The sequence below is a fragment of the Drosophila nasuta genome, chromosome 2R, assembly GCF_023558535.2.
Source record: "Drosophila nasuta strain 15112-1781.00 chromosome 2R, ASM2355853v1, whole genome shotgun sequence".
NCBI classification, from domain to species: Eukaryota; Metazoa; Arthropoda; class Insecta; order Diptera; family Drosophilidae; genus Drosophila; species Drosophila nasuta.
Window position 1 is genome coordinate 19,217,993 of NC_083456.1, and position 21,474 is coordinate 19,239,466.

Here is a 21,474-nt window from a genome sequence, read left to right on the forward strand (position 1 = left end):
GATTTAAAGAGAACGCAAGTACCGACGGCAATTTATAAGTTTTATTAATATAAACAATTTTCAATTTCTGAACATGCGATTAAATCTTTCGTTATACTTGCTAGCTTATGACATGGAACAAAATAGAAATGGTGTGTGTCTTCGCTTGAATGCCTTGAAAAGTTGGCGGCTATAGAGAAAATACTGAAAACCGACTAACCGCCACATCAGCAAATCAGATTCGGCAAGTGTGACCATACGAAAGTATATTTGCTACAATGTAAATATTTAAATGACTGCAACACCAATATAACAAGATTTTTTAAATTGAGGCGTTTTTACATAACTTTGGGAAAAACAACCAAATATACTTTCTAATTTGTTACCAAATCTTAAACATTGGAACATTTTGGTATATATTTCCGCGAAAGTTTATATTTTAAAACACTGATAGCTTGTGGTCACACTTCAATTTATAAAGATGAATTTAAATGAAAGTCTTTCTAATATGTAAATAAAACAATGATAAATAAATAATTCTACTGTTTTTGTGAAGAAACCTTATTGTTTGACATTTAATAGATTTTCAAAAGAGTTGCATTCTAAGTCAAAAATGTCGACATAAAAATGTCATTTTATGTTTTATATATTTTTTAGTTAACCATAACATAAAAGAAAATAAAATACCTACATTATAGTTTAAATTTATGTTTTAGAAAAAGTGAAAATATCTTCAGCATGCTCTGAACTATTAAAATTGCTTTGCAAACCATCCAAATTATATTTTTGTACAATTCTCTGGAGTACAACTCGCCAACGTATAAACGAAAATTGTTCGCATGCCGGTTCCGATGCTTTGAACTAATGGTTCCATGACTGTTCAAACGGTTCTCAAACGGAACAGTTGAGCCTGTTGTTGGTGTTGTTGTGTTCCGAAGATTTATTCTAATAAATTTCGTAAAAGAAATCGAGCAATTTGTGTAAAATTGCGACGCAATATATAGAATAAATACATAAAAAGTAAGTGTATGCTAAAAGCATATACAATGTGGAAAGTGCGCGTGATAATAATGTGAAAATTGTGCGTAACAAAAAAAGCAAAAAGAGACTGCTTTGGCCAGCAGCAAGCAGCAGTGGTGGCTACTTTTTTTCGTCTCGCTTTATGGTGTGCGTCGTCGTGTTCATATTCGTATTCGTATTGTCTCTGCTTGTGTGATGATGTTGGTGTGAAAACGCTGAAACAGTCAGGCTAGCAACGTGCTCGCTGTAAAATCGAAGTCAGTGCAAGCGAGACAACTACTGCTCACTGCGCTGCAAGCATGCATGTGTATGTGTATGAGTGCCAGGGCAAACGACTCGCTTGTATGTTTTATATGTCGCCGTCGTCGTTGTCGTTCTCGTTGTTCGTTGTCTTCTCAACAAAATCTTAACAAAATTTTTTAAACATATTTTGTGTATTTTTGGCGGTTCTTGTTGTCGCAAATGCAAACTGTAAATAGTGGCAATTAACTGAGAAGCAGAAACGCGTCTGCACACAAAAAGAAGCGCGCCTTGCTAATAAGAAAAGCAAAGAAAAGAAAGGAAAATCTTTAAACAACACATAATAATTGCCAATGGCCAAAATGGCAACTGCTTTAAAAAGTTGTTAACTAACTAACTAATTGAAGTGTTTTGCAATTGTTTGAACGTACGTGAGTGAAGCGCGAGTTGTTAAAACAAAACAAAAGATATGGCGTATATGTAAATTTTTCTCTTGTTTCTCTCTTGTTATCAAATGACGTCGTCGTCATTATTGTTCTTGTGAAATTGAAATCCAATTAAAACGCTTGTTGTGTGTTTGTGTTTCAGCTGGGAAATTTAAGCAAAAGTCAAGTGCAATCAGCAGAAGCAGCGGCCGCAGTAACAACGCCAGCAGCGACGGCAGCAGCAGCAGCGGAGCAAGTCTGGTCACACAGCGACTCCCAAAACCGCCAAGGTAGGAAAAGCACTCTCCTCCCATTCCCCTCTCCATTCTGTCTTCACCCTTCCATCACACTTGATCCAGACAAAAAAAATTGAAACGAATAAATGTAACGTTAGTTTGCTTCGTCCTCGACGCCGAGGCCAATGACTGCAGCGACGCTGACTCTGACTGCGACTTCGTTGTAGTTGACTTCTAAATTAATTGCATAGATTGTTTTATTATCCATGCATTTTTCGTCTTACACTTTGCATGTGTGTGCGTGTCAGTGTGTGTGTATATGTGCACAAGGCAAATACGGTTGGTTAGCTGATGTTTGAGCAACTGTTTTTTATTGCTTCTTCGTCTTGTGCTTCTTCTTGATTGCGTTGCTTTGTTCACTGTTGTTATTGTTGTAGTTGTTTTACGGAAGTCTTTTTGGCACCCGCCAACGCAACGTGCCGCTGTTTTGCAATTGTAAAAAGGCCACACACAGTATGTATGTGTGTGTCTATATATACGCACACATGTTTCGAGCGTGTGCTTCACAAATACAGACATATGACAAGTCTGTCCATACCGGAACAAGACCAACAACAACAACAGTAAGAAACCGTTGACTGCACTCGCACTCACTCCCACCACGATCAGCTGTTGCTCCTCTCACACAACTACCACAACAACAACAAACACCCACACACATACACAAGCAAGTGGGACTGTCTCACTTGCACGCACCTGCTAAACGATAAGAGCAACAAAACTAGAACGTGCATCAAAATTGGCAGCGCTGCTTCTTTCTTTCTATTTCTTTTTTTTCGGTATGGCGACATGAGCGGTGTGTTAATGTATCAGCCTAAGCGAGCGAAGAAAGCGAACAACAATTACAAAGAAATGGTATACGTGTGTGTGCCCGTGTGTACGTATTTGTAAAGCCCGACCAGTTTTGAGGTTAGAATTGGCCCCAGCTTCATAGGTCAAAAAGCACACTTATACGTTACTAATATGCAAGTGTATTTTGTTGTTGTCACACACACGTACACACGGCTTCAAAAGAAAGTGCAGCATAGAATATAAGCAGCCCATCAACATAATAAGCACATTAATAATTATCTTCTGTTTGAAGAAAGCAAAATCAACAGCAACAGCAGCAACAACAAAACTTAATTTTGTCATTTATTTTGGGAGCAAACAAGTGAAAATTTCTTTTGTTGCTGTGTGCGCCTTTTACCTAACAGCTTGAACAGCGACTCCATTTTGTGTGCAAGTATGTGTGTGTGTTGTGCTTTCCACCACTGAAAGTGTCATTTAAATGGCACTTTTTGTTTGTCGCTTCTTTTCTTCAGCCTGTTTCATCTCTAATTGTTTACCTACACAAACACACACAAAACGTTCACACACACACACACACAAAACGTTCACACACACACACTTATCGACTCTCATTGTCGCTTTATTGCCTAGCAGGTTATTTTGTTAGGGTTTCTGTTGCCGCCTTGCAACTTTTTGTTGCTTTTTTTGAGCTGATTCATCGCTTAATGCTAATGTTAATGTCGTCATGTCTCGGTGCGCTGTTTATGTTATTTTTAGATAGTGCGCTGAGCATTTATTTACGCTGAATTGGCGCCGTTAAAACTCAAGTTATTATCACAGCTCTTGATTTTTGAAGATTTCTGCAAACTGCAATGCTTTGCAGCTTTAACCAGCTGTTGTTATTGTTGAGCGACGTGAGCGACGCGTTGCTTGCTTATCTATTTGTCACATCTTTCGCACGTCGTCGCCACAACAACAACAGCAAAATCAACCTCTGTTATCAGAATCTTGCATTTCATTACATTTAAAAGTGTACAATCGATAAGTGTCAGCTGCTGGTTATCGATAAGCATAGTATTTTAATGTTTCCGCCATTTCGATTTACAGTAATTTTAGGCGGCAAAGCCAAAAGTCTACAACAACAATAACTAATAAGAATATTTCATACTTTTTCCATTTGCAGCAGCCGCAGCTCCCGCGACTGGCCACAAGAGAAACATCGACAACGCCTGCTAAGTGCGCATTGAATTTAAATTCGAATCCCAATAAGAATCACAAAAGAAAAGCTGACGAAAAAGCAGATAAAGCAAAGTGCGCGCACATTAAAAAGACAAGAAAGGTTTTTAAATTTGCTCATTTTAATTGAACTATGAGTGCGTCTCTGCAAATTGAATATTTATAATTAATAAGATTTCTTTACAAAAAAAAAAACAGGCAAGGCAGCAATCTTAACCAATAAGCAAACACATACAACACACAAAATGGAGCTGCGTGTTGGGAACAAATATCGACTGGGCCGCAAGATTGGCTCCGGCTCCTTTGGCGACATCTATTTGGGCACAACGATCAACACGGGCGAGGAGGTAGCAATAAAACTGGAATGCATACGCACCAAACATCCACAACTGCACATCGAGTCCAAGTTCTACAAGACAATGCAGGGCGGCATCGGTATACCCAATATCATTTGGTGCGGCAGTGAAGGTGATTACAATGTAATGGTCATGGAGCTGCTTGGCCCATCGCTGGAGGATTTATTCAACTTTTGCTCACGCCGCTTTTCACTGAAAACGGTGCTGCTGCTAGCCGATCAGATGATCTCACGCATTGACTATATCCACTCGCGTGATTTCATCCATCGTGACATCAAGCCCGACAACTTCCTGATGGGTCTGGGCAAAAAGGGCAATCTCGTGTACATAATTGACTTTGGTCTGGCCAAAAGGTTTCGGGACGGCCGCACTCTGAAGCACATACAATATAAGGAGAACAAGAATCTGACGGGCACCGCACGCTATGCTTCGATCAATACACATCTGGGCATTGAGCAGTCGCGACGCGACGATTTGGAATCCCTTGGCTATGTGCTGATGTACTTCAATTTGGGAGCGTTGCCATGGCAGGGCCTGAAAGCGGCCAATAAGCGACAGAAATACGAACGCATATCCGAGAAGAAGCTATCAACATCGATTGTGGTGCTTTGCAAGGGCTTCCCCAGCGAGTTTGTCAATTATCTGAACTTCTGTCGACAGATGCACTTTGACCAGCGTCCCGATTACTGCCACTTGCGTAAACTGTTCCGCAATCTGTTTCATCGCCTGGGCTTCACCTATGACTATGTCTTCGACTGGAATTTGCTCAAATTTGGCGGACCCCGCAATCCCCAGGTCATCCAGCAGGCACAGGACGGCACCGATGGCCAGGGCGGCGGCGGCGGACAAGGTCAAGATGTCGCAGCCTCTCCAGCAGCGTTGGCTGCGGCGTCGCATCAACAGCACAAGGTCAATACGGCCATGGCCACCGCCGGCGGCAGCACACAACAAATGCTGGGCAATAGCTCGGCGGCTGGCACAACGCTTGCCATGCTAGGCGGTGGTGGCGGTGGAAACGGCGGAGCCGGTGGCCAGCTAATGGGCAACGGTGGTCTTAATATGGATGACTCGATGGCGGCCACCAATTCGTCGCGACAGCCCTACGATACGCCCGAGCGGCGTCCCTCGATACGCATGCGTCAAGGCGGCGATTTACAAGCTGGCAGAGTTGTTGGGGATGTACGAAATGCTAAATAATATTTTATTGTTTAGATGCTCTGTGTTCTGTGCTTCAGTGTGCTTCTTCCGGCTCTGGAAAACACACGGCTATACGGCATGACACACACACACACACCCAACAGCAGCTAACCCAGCCACTCTATATGCATATATAAATATTACAAGCAAAACAAAAACACATTTAGTATATTACGCTGTATAGTACATATATACAATATATATAAATATATGTAAAGGTATCCATGTCAGCGACCTGGTCGCTGGCAACATGTTGCAGTAGCAAACACAGATCGACCCCATACACATACACATACACAGAGACACCAACACACGTCACCACACGCAATAAGAAGCAAATAGCTGCGCTTTTCTTTTGTACATTTTTTTTTTTTATTTGCGTTTTGCTTTTTGATGCTTCGGATAGATGGATGGATGGATGTTGCAAAACCTATTATTAACTTATGCTTAATTTAACTTATAATCTTAGTTGATAATCAATTGCGAGTCGGCGGCAAAGAAGAATACCTATGCACTACATTTATTTAAAGCCACAGCTCGTACCGCAAGTTATTGTAATGCGTTAATTTTAAGCAGAGATGATGATCATGAACGACCGATGACAGACGACAGTTCCAAGAGAAAAGGAGTGCGACGCTTGTGTTGCATCCCCAAGATATTGGGATGCAAAAAAGTTCAAAAAGAGTACTAAATATACCCGATCAGCAAATGATTTAACACTCCAAACAAGCGTTATGTTCGATTTTTTTTTCTCTCTGGTTCTGTGAGTTTTGCATTTACACTGCTGAACAAGAAGAACGACATCATTATTGTAAACAAGAGAGCAACAAGAATATATAAACAAATTACATCAATTTGATAACAAGCATTTTGTTAAATTAACTTTGTGTTTTGTGCAAACAAACAAAGAATAGAAAGCAACAACATCAACAACAAAAATGAAAACAAGAATAAATGAGGATGAGAAACGTATCAACCAACTCAACTGAACAAAGGGCAAATTTATATTAAATGAAGGGAAATATTTAAATATTATATTTAAATAATCTGATTGTAAAGTAAACAAAATGACACATTGTGCGCCAGTGTCTCTTAACTTTTAGTGTAGAAACTTAGCATTAATACAAATTACCGAGTAGTCTATAAAAAAAAAAAAAACGGACATTAATGAGTTTTTTTCGCCACCAACAAATGAATGAGAGAAACTCCCAGCAAACATCCTCACACACACACATATACACACGCACACCCTCAACTATGCCCAACAACAAACAATACACACACATATATGTTTAAGTGGAACGAGGCGAGAAAATAATATTTGAAATGGGCGCAGAAAATGTCAACTTGCTCTCGCCCTCCTCCTCCTCCCCCTTCAACTTAGCTTTAATCAAATGTCAAACAATAAAAAGAATTATTCTTAATTTATAATTTTGATTGATTTATATTACAATCGCGATTAGCGACTTTGACGATAATGTACGTATGTGTTCATTATGTTTTGCATTCTCTGTTTCTCTATAATCCAATCGAAAACGATAAGGAAAATATAACAATGTAACTAATAACATACTGCATATAACAAAATCAGTGCATAACACATCTTCAACACACTACATAACAAATGTACTTTGCATTAAACATTATATATATTTTCAATTAGTTTGTAAAGTTGTTAAGGGGCGTGAGCTGCGAGCGCGCATTAAAATTAACGCTAGCTAATAAATTGTAGCTATAATATGAAATTTGTTTATAAGTAATACCAAACCGTAAAAAATAAAACTACAAAACAAAAAACCGACAAAAAAAATATTCTAATTGTGCAAGTCAAAAATATGGATTATAAAACAAGAAGAAATTACAAAAAAAATGAAACAAAAAATAAAATCGTGCAAAACAAAATACAAAAGTTTAATCTTATGAAGTGCATATGAAACACATAAATGTATGTAAAACTACAAAACGCGCTGATATGCCGTTTATATAGCAGTAATCCGTAAACTATAAATGAAAAACAAAGTAAACCATATATAACATATAAATATATGTTTAAACGCAGACGAGTAAAAATTAAAAACTAAAATCAGAAAGTTAAATAAAAATGCATTACGTGATATTTCTTACAAATTGTTTTATTTCCTTTTTGTTTATTGCTTTTATGCTTTCTTTAGTTCTGTACGCATTATAATCCCAATTGGAATTGCGTTTTTTTTAGAGATATCAGTCCAATAACAAGAGCCTTCGACTGGGAGTTTCTTTAGTTGGTTCCAAAAGCGCACGCCTTGCAACTTGACCAAAAAAAAAAACAAATACTTATACTACAATATACAAAAATACACGACAACAATGATGAAGAACAACTATATAAGGATTACAACAGTCCCCTAGATAGAGTCTAACCCTAATATGCTGAGCTATTTAAGATTGAAGATCGCAAGTTCCACAAATACAAAAAACAAATATATTGAAACTGAGTGTACATAAATTAAATTATTCAAATAACCTTGTGTGATTTCCTTTTAACATACTACAAAATACAACTAGCGATTTATTAACGAAACTAACTAAAACTAAATTATGATAGTAATGATAACTAACTATAAAACGATTCGAAACGAAACTAAACTAAACTAAATGATAAATGTATGAGAAGTCCATACGCCATAAGCGAAATAGATCATGTAACAAATTTAAAATAAAAATCAAACCAAAATTAAAGAGTAATGGAAATTTTGAAAATTTTGTAAAATTTAATGTATATGTATATGAGAATAGAACTTTTGATCTAATATAATTAACACTAAATCGAGTACGAATAAATACATATGTATGTGTGTAAAATACGCGAAATGAACATAAACAAACCACCAACAGTGATATGAGATACAACAAAATGACAAGCGATAAAGTTCATCGGAATATTTAACAACAAAAAAACAAAAAAAACCCAAAATTTATAATTAATCGTAACCCGCACGCGCCATTCAAATAACAACAGACATATTTATTCTAAATGTATATTATTATTATTATAATTATTATCATATTGAAAATGTCGAAACTAGGCAAGCAGTCAGCAATTTTCCAAAAACAGCTAAGAATAATGTAATACACACAACAAACATACAAGTTCAATAAAATACATTTCACAAGCAAAAAAAAAATTCATCAACTTAAGAACACAAAATAGAAATGTTGATGGACTTAAGTTATACTAGAAGCAAAAAGGGTAAACGTATAAACAATAAGTAATCCGAGAATTAACAAATTGCAACAATATTAGATACAACAAATACAAATAATAAAAACAATAATAATAACGAAGATGAAAAAAAAAATGAGCAAAGGACATTTACTCGTAATTGTATGTAATTAATTGTCGAAAAGAAAACACGAGCCGGCGCTAAAATGAAATAAAATCTATGATTTTGAAAACAATTAACCTAAGCGTACAATTCTTTTCAAGGATAATGCAAAATTATACATAGTTTTCTTAAAAAGAATAAATAATGTCGAGTGCAGAAACTTTCTCTGTTTTTCGCTCATTTGCAAGCTAATTAAAATCTTATTTATTATTAAGTAGACACAGGTGAACTTAAGGATATAAGTCACTTAATGCATATAAAAGAGCGGTCTTCACTTAAATATTTCCAATTGTTAATCCAAGTCCGATTAATTCAGTCAATGCGATGCGGTTCCAACCAAGACTAAGAAACGGCGAAATAGTGAAGTTATCCTGGTCACTGAATTTGTATAGTCGCGGAAATCCTGTGATGTGGCCCAGGGAGGATAATCCTACTGAACGGGATCGTTATATAGATCGGTTTCTAATCGTCTTTGCTTTTCTGATGCATTGCTTTCAGGCTGAGCTAGACGCACATTATTTACTGAATAATCTTGAGGATATTGAAGACTTTTCAGCTGGCTTACCAACTATACTTCTTCAGACTGAAGTGATTGTTCGATATGTGGATGTAATTAATCACAGGGACGAGTTAAAGGACTTGCTCAAACGTTTCTACACCAATATCTATGTACCGCAGGAATCTGATCAGCGTGTTTTCTCAAGGATTTCACGGCAATTATTGGGACCGCGTTTGATAACAGTTTTCTATGTGGCGACCATGTTAAACTATTTCCAGGAGTTTGTCGTGAACATCTTAGCTGGTGGACGGGAAATGATTTACAAGCAAGTCTACTTTTTCGATAATACCAAAATGCCCCAGTATTTAATACTTATTGGGATTAACTTTTGGGTGGGCATATTAATCATCACAATGCTCTTTGGAGATCTGAATTTGCTAGGAGAGCTTTTGATGCATCTGAACGCTTGCTATCTGCAACTTGGTAAAGATTTGCGGCTCGCTGCAGCTCGCTTACTGGAATCAAATGATAGTACGAATATTGCCGCGGATTATCGTCGAGAACTTATCAAAATACTGCAACGGAATATAGATCTTAATGATTTTGCTGCAAACCTCGAGAGACTCTTCACTTTTCGGCTCTTTATTAGCTTTGCAGCCAGTGCCTTAATTCTATGTGTATTACTTTTTATATCATACAAAGTATGTGTTGTTTTGATTACGTTTTTAACCCATACTATCAAGTACATAATTAAAATTTTTTACAGACTCCTTCGGAGAATATGGTTTTTATTTTCTGGTTCATCTCCAAGTTTATTGAACAATTCTCGTTTGGTTATCTTGGATCAGTTATATATGAGACTGTAAGTGCTTTTTAGTATTATAGATTCATTTGTTTAATATCACTTGAAAATAGACAAACGAGCTGGATATGATGTACTATTGTGGAGATTGGGAGCAAATCATTTATCGCTCAGACAATGTTGAAGAGAATAAAAAACTTATGAAGCTTATCATATTATCTATTGAGCTAAACTCAACACCATTTTCGCTAACTGGCTTAAATTATTTTAGTGTTACACTAACTTCTGTTGTGAAGGTAAATAATAATTACTTGAAATGTGAATGAATATAAATTGCATTATTTCTATTTAATATAGATAGTACAAGGAGCCTTTTCGTACTTTACTTTCCTCACATCGATGAGCAGCAATTAAATATATTGAAGGGCTAGAATGATGAAGAAAAAAATGAAAAACACACATAGCTTGCAAAATTAACAATATTTTAAGTCACAAGAAACTGCAATAAATGAAATGTTATGAAGTAGTGTTATATGCTTATTAAAAGGTTACAAATAAATAAAATGAGCCTGTGGTAAAGTTTAGCCGCAATTTCAACGATAATTAACGTTCAATTGAAATTTATAATCGATTTTCGATTATTACTAAGCGGAGGAGCATATTTTAGAGGACTTGTGATTGCTTTATTACCAAAACATGTTTTTTGTCAAACATTTATAAATCAAATTATTTATTCAACTGCACTAAGTATTAGTTTTGGGTCTTTCATATAAAAAACAATGTTTTTCGCTATTTGGGTTTTTTATTGTTATATATCTCGAAAACGTTAAATATATTTAATATATTTATTAATACAACACTAAGCTGGTGTTGAATAGAAAAAGTTTCAAGACAAACATAGGATATCAATTAAATTATTTATATTAATTATCTGTTTGATGTTTCGAGATATCACGGATAATGTAATCGATGTTTCGCTGCCACTATCGAACACGAACTAGTTCCGTTCGATGAATCGTTTGAGCGAACTCATTCCGAACGACTCGCGAGAACGTAGATTTGCAGACGAAAAGGTTTCTATTTATTTATTATTTAACAATCGCGACAATCTGTGCAAAGCGAATAATTGCAATAATGACATCGCATACTAATTTTGCAATCGTTCTGCAGGGTTCGCCATAGCGAGGGGCCAACAGCAATAACAAACAGAGCAGCAAAGCAACAAAGATGGGTGCAAAACAGTCGCGTGAACCACGTTCTGTATCAATGGAGAATCCTGCTGGCGTCCTCGACATATCCGATGATGTGGTCAAGCGCCTGAAACAGGGAATCACACAGCAGGGTAAAGCAAAAAAGAATATCAAAACACAAACAATTCTTGCACTGAGTCCGCTGATTGCGGAAAATTTGTATTGTTGGCGAACAGTGGTTATGCAACAATTGTCAAATGACAATTTATTTATATTTTGAATATGCAAATTAATCGAATCTTCATTGTTTGCAGCACGTGACAATGCCGCCGCTGCCCAGGAATCGAAACCGGCATCAAAGTCACAAGAGCCGGCCAAGAAGGCGCCCGTGAAAGCCACAGACGGTGTTGCTGCTCCAGTTGCGCCACCGACAGTTGTCTATCAGAGTCCCACGCCCGTTTATGTGCAGGGAGGCGGACACACAATCAGCGCCGCCGATGTGCAGCGTCAGATGAACCAGGAGCTGCAGAAGAACGACGAACAGTGGCGTCAGCGTATGACGAAGCTGGAGGAGAACCTCAAGAAGACAAACACCATCATGGAGACGGAGTATGCGAACGCTGTGGAGGGCGTGCATAAGCGCTTCGTGAGCACTGCCGCTGCGCATAAGACGCCACCATGCCAGGACCTTAAAGCCCAGCTGCTGGCCTGTTATCGTGCGAATCCCGGCGAGACACTGCGTTGCATCGATGAGGTGGCACAGTTCAAGCAGTGTGTGGACTTGCATCGTATCAAGAAGCTCGACAGCGTGCCAGAGGCAGCGCCTAAAGCAACAGCTGACAGCAAGAAGGCGGCTGTTCCAAAAGCAGCTTAAAGACTTTCTGTGTGTGCGGACTTAATATGATTTGTTTAAATATTAATTTCTGATTGCTCCTAAATGCGTCCTTAAGCCTTCAGAGAGCTGTGTAAAGATCAGCACCACTTGCTGCGAAACGAGCGTGTAATTGTGAACAATAGTGAATTAATTTAATATATAAAGAAAGAGATGTGGTTATCTATTGCCTAAATCTACATTGAATTTTTAATTATTTCTGAAACTTAAGAACTTTCGAAAAGAAAAAGAACGTGATTTTGTTAAGGATGCATCACTTCGTTATCTGTTAACTAAAGGTAACTTGCAATTGAAAATGTATCAGCTCGATAAAAAACAATGAACTGGAAGAGACAATAGTCTGATTTTCCAATCAAGATTTTTGCATCTTAGTTTAACAGAAACATATTCAACTGATAAACGAAATAACTATCGACTAAATCTAAAAAAAGATTATATTTGGCTTGTTTTGATATAGAAATATTGAGAAAGTCGAATAGTTTTTATGTGAACTATAGATTTATGAGACACCCTTGTTAAACTAAATCATTTTTATTAGCTTGTTAAGCAAAGTTAACTACAAAACCCGTAATACTAGACAACGACATATATCTTTTATATATATGTAAGGAATTGTGCCAGCTTAGAGCAGGCTGGCGACCAAACAGGTGGCCAGAGAGAGGAGTTCGAGTGTCAGGGCGACGGCGTTGCTTGTGACATTGTGGACATGGTCCTCGTGTTTTTCCGAGTGCTGCTTGCAGGAGTCATCATAGTTCTTGGCAGGACCCATGCAGCCAGCATAGCTCATCACATAGGCCAGATAATTCTGCTCGAAGGCGCCGCGCACCAAACTGGAACCAGGTCCGCTGGCAAAGACAATCACATCCTCACCGCCATGCGTTTCATCCTTGAGTGCCAAGGTGGCCATGTGCCTGTAGGTGGGAGACTCCATTTCCGTCTTGGTGAACTGCTTGAGTGCCATCCACACATTGGAACTGTTCACGGGCTTCGTCTCGTTGGCCAAATGATCAAAGTAGCCGGGTCCATTGGCATACGTGATGGTCTCGTACACCATTGGATCCCGGGGCTTGTGCAGATTGGCTGCACCCAAGATGTCAGCGCCTCGTTGCGGATAACCATTGAAGGTTACGGAATGCGAATGATCCGCGGTGACCAGAATCAAAGTCTCATCCGAATCGGTCATGTTAAGAGCCGCCTGCACAGCCAAGTCCAGCTCGTAGACTTCGTGGAGTGCAGCACGCGCATAGTTCTGATGATGTCCCTGATCGATGCGTCCTCCCTCCACGAGCAGCACATAGCCAGCGGACTTGTCACCTCGCTCGAGCACAGAAATCGCAGCCTCGGTCATTTCCTGGAGCGAAGGTTCGCCTTCCTCGCGAGCAATCGAATAAGTAATGTGATTGTTACGGAACAAACCCATCAGATAATCCGTTTCCTTGACATTCACTTTCGCCAGTTGCTCGCGATTCGTGACCAGCGCTGCGGGCACACTATCGTTGGCATGTTGGAGGAGCCATTCCTGGGTCAGATTACGTTCATCGCCTCGTGCACAAATTGTTTCGGTGCCGCCCTCGAATTTCACGGTGCGTACTTCGCTCTTGTTGAGTGCTCCCATGGGCGAAAGACCGCCGCCGAGGATTACATTGAACTTGTTGCCAGGCGCATTCTCTACCAACTGTCGGGCAATGTCAGAGTGTATGCCAACGGATTCCTTGGGCACCTCCGTATCGCATTCCCAGTCACGATGATAGATGCGAGCAAAGGTTGCAGCTGGCGTTGCATGAGTGATGCGAGTGGTGGTTACGATGCCGGTGCGTTTGCCTTCGCTTTGGGCCCAGTCCATGATGGAATCGAGACGTCCCTGGGTGGCATTCACCTTGGAGCGTGTGGTATCCATGCCAATGGCGCCATAGTCGCTCTTTACACCCGTAAATATGGCTGTGGCTGTGCCCGCCGAATCCGGAACTTGCTTATCCACATTGTAGGTCTGTGTGTGAGATGAGGTTGAATTGAGTGTCGAACCGAATCGAACTTGTTATCACTTGATCGCTTGATCACCTACCTTGGCCAAACCGGTGTAGGGGAAGTCATCGAATGACAGCGTCTCCTCCTCGCCATGACCGTGCTTCAGATACTGCCCCTTATAGATGCGTCCAGCGCTAATCGTTGACAATCCCATGCCATCGCCAATGAAGATGATAATGTTCTTCGCCTTGCGTTTATACGAGTTTTCCTTGGTCTTCTGCGCCTGATCGATGATCTTCTTCAGCTGCCTTAGACCTACGCGACGCCAGAATTGCGCATCTGTGATGGAAATGGAAATTAGGAAAACACATTGAGTAAGTCACGGTCGTAGTTACTACGACTATAACTACCTATAGCTAGATACTTATTCATGACATTTCGATGTCGATGTCGATGTCGCTTTTTTAATTATTTCTAGTGAGACCCACTTGACACTCGTCCGTACTGCTTTGATCGTTACTAGTATGAACCGCTCTTACTAATTATTTAGATTTAGTTTTTTTGTATGTGTAGTAGACGACGCAAATATCTGGAAGTCGCTCGTTGAGCACACAAGGCCCATTAGAAGCGTTTCCACAAAACGGTTTGAGGGCCTATAAGCTTCTCTACCTTTGCGGTGAACCGATGTTAGCTTTACAAAATTATTCCATTTCTCTATTCGAGACATTCTATTTCTGGACTGGGGTTTACTTAGCTGTTAAATTAACTCAGTTTGCCGCTTGGCAATTTATGGATTCTAGCTTTAGTTAGATAAACTACAACAACTACTTTGCATTCATTTATTGTTATTTTTATAAGCGAGAAATTATATTTTAAATGCAAAATAATAAAATATGACAGACAGCAATTATCAAGCCTCGTCATCTGTCGAAATTTAAAAATAAATTATAATATTTTTTTTTTCTTTTTACAAAATTTATTCGATGCATATATAAAATGCATTTGTCTCTAGGTTCTCTGTCAATTCGACAGCCATTTAATAATATTCGTTTTTTAGATATACCATATTATATCATTACTTCTTTAATATGCAACAGGTGTTATCATGTTTCCCCTTTGTTCGCTCCCCCAAAAAGCCAAGAAACCTCGACACTGACGCACGTTACAGTTAAGTCGCGTTGTTCGACTGCTAATTTGCATTGTCAATGAAATCGAAACTAATAAATAACTAAAAATGTTTTTCAGCAGTGTTAAGTTCTTGCTACAATTAACACTATAATTGCCAGAATGTGATCTTACCAACGTAGCGTTTAACACCTGTGAAGCTGTTTAAAAGTGTTCTAATTAATTGCTATTTGTATTTTGTTTGCCATTTGGTTAACACGCAATTCGACGACGTTTTTGTATCTTAATTAGAAATTTGTTGTTGCCAAATTGAAATGCTGTCAGCACAGAATTTTTCGACATACGTAATCTGGCGAATTCCATTATAATTGGAAAATCGTGCGCGAAATTTGCTATGCTATCTGCCAACAGGAAGTTGAGGAACTAATTCCGATTGATTTTTCATTACAATTTGTAAGCGCAGTACATATTCATATAATTAAAGGGGTTTCCCCAGTTGAGGGCTGTACTTTGCTTCATCTGCGATGTACAGAATAATTGTCTATTTATCACGTGTTTATAGCAAACTGGATTTGAACACTAAATACAACATAGAATTTACAATTAAAAGTGATGGCAATGATTATAATTATTGCTTAAGTACCGAAGCTTGCTCTATAAAAAAGCAAATCATTAATTGCAATTGCAAATTTTTTTTTTTAGTTGATAGATGTTCAAATAATTAGAGATCTGCTGATCTTGATACAAGGTTTTCACTCACAAGGCAGACCTTGAAAATATGTGTTGCGATCGCCACAAAAGCACTTTTTTTCACTTTATACTTCTGAGATTGCATAATTGAACTCAAATAGCTGAACTGGAACTAACACGTAGTAAATATAACGTCTGAATGCGCCATAATAGTCAACGTGTTCTATATTGCATACTATTTATATATTCTATAAGAAGGAATTTTTCGGAAACGCACCTTCCAACCCGCTGTCTTTGTCCTGTTCCAAAGCCGGATCGAGCTTAAATTCGGGTCCAATGTCGCCGCCAGCGCTGAGCGTTTGAATCAATGGAGGTGGCTGGACTGTGGCCGCCCAAGTGCCGATGAACAGGCCGCAGGCAATTAGAAGAACAACGGGATGCATCTTGAACTTGTTGAATTGTCGTCGAGCTGCCGACCGAGATTGAGTTTTATTTATATATATCACAGATTTTGCTTTGTGTGGGTGTGTGAATACGTTTGGAATGCGTTGGACACTTTTAGCAGTCCATTAAATTTTGTAGAATGCGATTTAACGGAACGGATCAGCGAATTATAATCGAGCTCCCGCCTACTGTGGATTGTCACAATTAGCGACTGACGTCTCCGTAAGCCCTGAAGCGCCGTTATATGGAAGCACGATCTATTGGCTGCCGCCTACACACACATCGGTTGTGCACGAAGTTGACACACGACAACAACGACGACTATGCGAATCGGCAGTACGAGTTCTCGCAATGGCTTTACCTCTATTTCGAATTGCAGCGCTGATAAAACGATTAAACAGTAACTTATTGTCTGGCACATTGACTGGCTTGGCGGGCTTGAGGAGCCCTCCAACGTTCATTTGGCCACATAAATCTTTATTGTATGATGTTTGTTTCGGGTTTACGACTTGTTTGGGTTTTAGCATGTGCCAATCCGGTGAATTACGGCTTTCGTTGCACGTGTATCTGGTGTCGTCGGCTGCTGCGCGTTGACTGATTTCTGACTGATTTGTTTTTATCAGTTGACCGAAAGCGGATGCCGTATCTCTCATTCGTGATGCAGATGAATTTATTGCTTGCTTAGTTCTTTTTCGTTGAATTGATAAAACTTTTTCTTATGACGGGCGCAGCGAAAACAAATGAAGCCAACAACAGTGCGTATGCGTAATGTTTGCGCTATCCGAATATTGGGCAACATATTTGCGTTTATCTCGCAATCTGCAGCCTGAAGTCAGAGAATCTTTGAATGCCAGTTCAACCCCGGTCAATGTCATACAATTGTCATTCGTTTACAGAGGCGCCAACACTGTGTAGTGCACAAGTATTACACGACATTTGATCTACATCTTTACTATATTCCATATAATAAAAGATTACCGCATTCGTATAAAATTGGAACTATTGTCCCATTGTTGACTAATCTGTGCATCAAATCTACAATTTTATTTCAACTCTTCTGCAGAGCTGTCTGCTTTTAGTTACTAATTCATAAATCGCTCAGTTGTCGGACAGTTTTGTTGGTTTGTTTGTAAACGTGATGGTTATGCTCAAATTTTGTTGCGTCTCAGTTTTATCTCGTATGCCGGAACTTTACACAAATATTTTGATCTTCTTAGCCGATACTCACTGCGACTTAACAAAGTTTTTTTGTTGTTAATAATATCACTTTGTACTTAAAACTAATTCCTAGCTAAGCTACCGTCATATTAATAAAGATATGTCGATAACATGATATATAGCTCTTAATTTCAGCCAGACATTTGGACATCAAACTAAAACGTGCTTTCTCTTTGCTAATCATAAAGTGAATAAGGTCAGTGTTTGTTAGTGTTCACTGTAGTCGCTGAAGGGTTTAGTTCCCACTATCTGTGTGTTCTGATTGCGCACGTTTTTAATGTGCACTGTAAAAGCTGAACACAAAAAAAAAGCGAGTATGAAAAACTTCAATTGGAATTGACGTTAAGCAATGACTATTATGATGATTGTCGTTTACTCTTGGTTAATTATTACAGTGTAGTGTTTTATGACTCGCGTTTTTCTTTTGTTGATCTGCTACGCTTGACTTGTGCTGCTGTCAAGTCGACAGCTGTATTTGACATTGGTTAGCCTCTCCCCTCCACCTGCGATCCCGATTCTCACTCGAATAATTCAAATATCTAAAACGCAACAATTGTATCTTTGGTGTGCGAGTTTGGTTCAAGAGCTGTTTAAATATATATAAACAATATTTTATGTTTCTTTTTTTTGTTTTTGGTTCGCTATTTGCTGTCAGGTTTATTAAAAATTATTCATGTCACGTATAAATTTTCACTAGTATATAATATGTATTATATGTATTGCATTTGCTTCCACGAAAGTTCTACACATTAGAAATGAATTGCTTCATACAAATTTGTGCTAAAAACAGAAAATAAACATATTTTTTTTAGCGCAATACAGAAAGTAAATCGAGTGAATTGAACTAAACTGAGAGAAAATTAACTAAAAATAAATAAATAAAACGTGTTTTGCAATGACTAATCCTTGATCCAAGTTGACTATGAGAAACGCTTCGTTGAGTAACCGCTGCGCACGTTGCTCGTTGTGGCCGATCTAACGGTAGTTCTGGTCGTTTTGGTCAGAGTGGCATCACTACTAGCAGCAGAGTTGCCATTGCCATTGCTGTTCTTAGCTGTGCTGCTGTTGTTGTTATTGTTGTTGTTGCTGGTGCTTGTGCTGCTGATTGTTGTGATGCTGCTGCTGCTGGCACTCATCGTTAGAGGCCGACGTGGCGGCATTCGCTCATTGACGGCATCCAATCCCTTGGCCTCGGCAAAGGAGTGAATATGTGAGGCTGCGGTCAGTCCTTGCAGAGCTAAAAGAGAACAAAATAATGGGGACGATAAGTGAAATACTTTATTAGAACTATATGAAAGTAGAATTTAAAAGGAAACTTATTAAAAAAAAAGAAAAAGCAAAGACAATTTCAAACACTTCTACTTAAGTTGATTAAATCAAAAAAAGCAAGTAAGAAAGCAATAGTAATACATTAAAAATATACCATTGAGTGTAAAATATACTAGGTCGTCAGCTAAATTAAGTAACGCCGCATTGCAGTAGAAGTTTTTCCGCTTACAAAAGTATTCCTTAAACAACTTCTACAATTTTTATCTAATCGCAACCAAAATTTAAATAGTATAGCAATTATTGTATATACAAAAAAATATTTTAACTTACCCTCTTTGAGTGAATCACGTCCACGAGAAAGTGCGCCGACTGGCAATGCGCCCGTTGGCGTCAGACCCTTTAGTTGTAGAACGCTCTCCGATTCTTCCCTGCAAAGGTGTACAACAGTTTGAAATGCTTAAAACAATCTCGCCTATTGGCCGAATCTCTGCTCACCTCAGTACAGAAAATACACGCGACATTTTGCCAATGGCGCGTATCTTGTTCCGAATAATCTCTTTGCGCAGCGCCGACATTGAAGCTGTGTGAAATACATTGAAACTCAATTAGTTTTTGCATGTCGATACGCGATATGCATCTAAAATTTAACAAAGGTGGCAACTCTGGCTGATGTACTACATACTATTTGGGGTAAAGCTTTACGACGCCAAAAGCAGATCAAAGCTGTGCAAAGCTTACGTTAAGCTCTCGAGCAGAAGCGCGCTGCGGTTCAACACTGAGCTTACCTGGCTTACTGGGCGTATTATTGTTATTGTTATTATTGACGTTCGCCGGCACGAGCACAATTTTCTTTCGCAGCTCTACGACGTTTTGATGTGGGTTGTGGGGAGTTGTGTAGGATAGTTGTTGTTGTTGTTGTTGTACATACAAATTGTTGTAGTTGTTGTTGTTTTTTTGTTATTACATATTTTGTGTGCAGATTCAGAGAATAGTAAGTCAGTTTAATACAAGATTAAATTGTAATTTTGTGTGTTGTACTATTTGTTACGTATACGACACTTAGACACCAACACAGACACTAACATAGAGACAAGGATTCTCTCTGTATACACGTAAATTTTATACATACCTTCCTCCAGCTCATCATCGGGACCCGCAACGAGTTCATCATCTGAGCAAATATTGAGCACATTAACCAACATCTCAGTCACCTAGCGAAGCAGAACGACACAAAGATAACTTTGCAATAAACTTGAATTATTCAGCGGAGGGGTCGAAGTTGTGTTTTTACCTTCTCGCCGACAAAGGGCAACGACCAGGTGAAGACATCCATGAAATTGGGCAACCAGTAGGGATGTGGCGAGCAATTGAATTGTCTTATGTTCATCACGTTGTTCTCATACTTGAGCACAGCTGCCTTTTGTCAAATGTTCGACAATGGGTTTTGACAATATTTTTTCGTTTGCGCATCGCATTGCGGTGGCGGCGACGGCGACGGCGAAAAGCATGAAAAACAAAAAGGGAAAAGAAATATTTACGGAAAATACTCGCAGACTTGTGCAGTAGTAGATGGTGCAGCAAAAATGATTTGCGTATGGAATTTAAAAATAGATAAACGCCAACAAAATTTCTTCATCCATTTCTTCAATATACAAATGTGCCAAAGTAAAGTTGATCGCATTGGCCAACTCATACCTTGTTGTTGTAAACATCCAAATAGTTTGGCGCCGAAAAGATGGTGATCAGTGATGGGAAGCCGGTTACTTGATTCTTACGATACATGCGATAGCTGAAAATAAAAAAAATATTAAACGAAATGCAATTTAAAAACAAAGCTTAGCTTACCCCGCATCTTGAGCTTCGTGAGCTCGCACTATGGACAAGAGATTGTTCTTTTGGAGAAACTCACAGCAGGCCGCATAGCTGAAGAAGTAGGAGCAACCACGTACAGAGTTGTGGGAAAAGAAATCGTTGCTCTTCTCATTACCAAAATCCTCCAGCGGATCGGACCACAATAGATCACACATGGGCCCATAGGCGGGTGGCTCCCTGAAGCGATTCAGCTGCCAAGAACAAAACCAAAAAGAACACAGAAAGAAAATGAAAATGAAATCAACAACAAAAACAACATTGACAGATGATTGTAAACATTTCAGCGAGACATTCGCCTGCCAAATTTATTACCGTCTTGATGTCGTCGAGTGTGAAAATCTCTGGCGATAGCCCGCCGTGTATGCACAAAAACTGCTGGTTGAGCAGCGCGGCGAGGGGCAGGCAGTCGAACGCTTCCATGCATGCATCGTAAATACTTTCCGAATATTTAATAATGCCTGCAACAGACAAGCAAAAGTGAGAAAGAAACCGACAACCGACAAAAGGTGGTGGCATTTAATGCACTTGTTGCGGCTCTCAAAAGAGCCTTAAACAAATAATTAAATGATTGCGAGTGGGCAAATCGCAATAGTATAGATTTGTGTTATTGCGAAATGTTGAGA

General features: G+C 38.9%; 5 protein-coding genes across 11 annotated transcripts in view; 3 read left to right on the plus strand and 2 right to left on the minus strand.

Moving 5' to 3' along the window:
• Nucleotides 1-650: 650 nt before the first annotated feature.
• LOC132784649 (discs overgrown protein kinase) lies at nt 651-7,642 on the plus strand. 3 transcript variants are annotated; one of them, XM_060790404.1, is made up of 5 exons: nt 651-999; nt 1,828-1,954; nt 3,915-4,070; nt 4,166-5,502; nt 5,990-7,642. In XM_060790404.1, the coding sequence occupies exons 4-5, from the start codon at nt 4,213-4,215 to the stop codon at nt 6,209-6,211; spliced, it is 1,512 nt and encodes a 503-aa protein (XP_060646387.1). In that variant the 5' UTR covers nt 651-999; nt 1,828-1,954; nt 3,915-4,070; nt 4,166-4,212; the 3' UTR covers nt 6,212-7,642. The 3 variants fall into 3 exon arrangements, with proteins under 3 accessions (XP_060646387.1, XP_060646389.1, XP_060646390.1); XM_060790406.1 differs by lacking the exon at nt 651-999 and adding an exon at nt 1,367-1,666; XM_060790407.1 differs by lacking the exon at nt 651-999 and adding an exon at nt 1,702-1,719.
• Nucleotides 7,643-9,206: 1,564 nt separating this feature from the next.
• On the plus strand, nt 9,207-10,628 carry LOC132785130 (odorant receptor 74a-like). The gene is made up of 3 exons (XM_060791123.1): nt 9,207-10,085; nt 10,300-10,482; nt 10,544-10,628. The coding sequence occupies exons 1-3, from the start codon at nt 9,210-9,212 to the stop codon at nt 10,598-10,600; spliced, it is 1,116 nt and encodes a 371-aa protein (XP_060647106.1). The 5' UTR covers nt 9,207-9,209; the 3' UTR covers nt 10,601-10,628.
• Nucleotides 10,629-11,177: 549 nt separating this feature from the next.
• Nucleotides 11,178-12,447, plus strand: LOC132785475 (MICOS complex subunit Mic19). The gene is made up of 3 exons (XM_060791591.1): nt 11,178-11,259; nt 11,357-11,528; nt 11,691-12,447. The coding sequence occupies exons 2-3, from the start codon at nt 11,414-11,416 to the stop codon at nt 12,248-12,250; spliced, it is 675 nt and encodes a 224-aa protein (XP_060647574.1). The 5' UTR covers nt 11,178-11,259; nt 11,357-11,413; the 3' UTR covers nt 12,251-12,447.
• Nucleotides 12,448-12,780: 333 nt separating this feature from the next.
• LOC132785474 (alkaline phosphatase 4) lies at nt 12,781-16,714 on the minus strand. The gene is made up of 3 exons (XM_060791590.1): nt 16,326-16,714; nt 14,331-14,572; nt 12,781-14,255 (listed from the first exon to the last, which is right to left on the minus strand). The coding sequence occupies exons 1-3, from the start codon at nt 16,489-16,491 to the stop codon at nt 12,891-12,893; spliced, it is 1,773 nt and encodes a 590-aa protein (XP_060647573.1). The 5' UTR covers nt 16,492-16,714; the 3' UTR covers nt 12,781-12,890.
• Nucleotides 16,715-18,333: 1,619 nt separating this feature from the next.
• LOC132786035 (serine/threonine-protein phosphatase 2B catalytic subunit 1) overlaps nt 18,334-21,474 on the minus strand; it is a 111,510-nt gene continuing 108,369 nt past the window's right edge. For 3 of the 5 annotated variants that reach the window (XM_060792417.1, XM_060792415.1, XM_060792413.1), the window contains 9 exons: nt 21,164-21,309; nt 20,825-21,042; nt 20,675-20,768; nt 20,271-20,396; nt 20,109-20,190; nt 19,765-19,839; nt 19,475-19,559; nt 19,310-19,407; nt 18,334-18,947 (listed from right to left, as the gene is read on the minus strand). In XM_060792417.1, the coding sequence (XP_060648400.1) occupies nt 18,631-18,947; nt 19,310-19,407; nt 19,475-19,559; nt 19,765-19,839; nt 20,109-20,190; nt 20,271-20,396; nt 20,675-20,768; nt 20,825-21,042; nt 21,164-21,309 (1,241 nt within the window). In that variant the 3' untranslated portion in view covers nt 18,334-18,630. Of the gene's footprint in view, nt 18,948-19,309; nt 19,408-19,474; nt 19,560-19,764; nt 19,840-20,108; nt 20,191-20,270; nt 20,397-20,674; nt 20,769-20,824; nt 21,043-21,163; nt 21,310-21,474 lie in introns of those variants that run through there. The other 2 variants (XM_060792416.1, XR_009632395.1) reach the window with 2 other exon arrangements.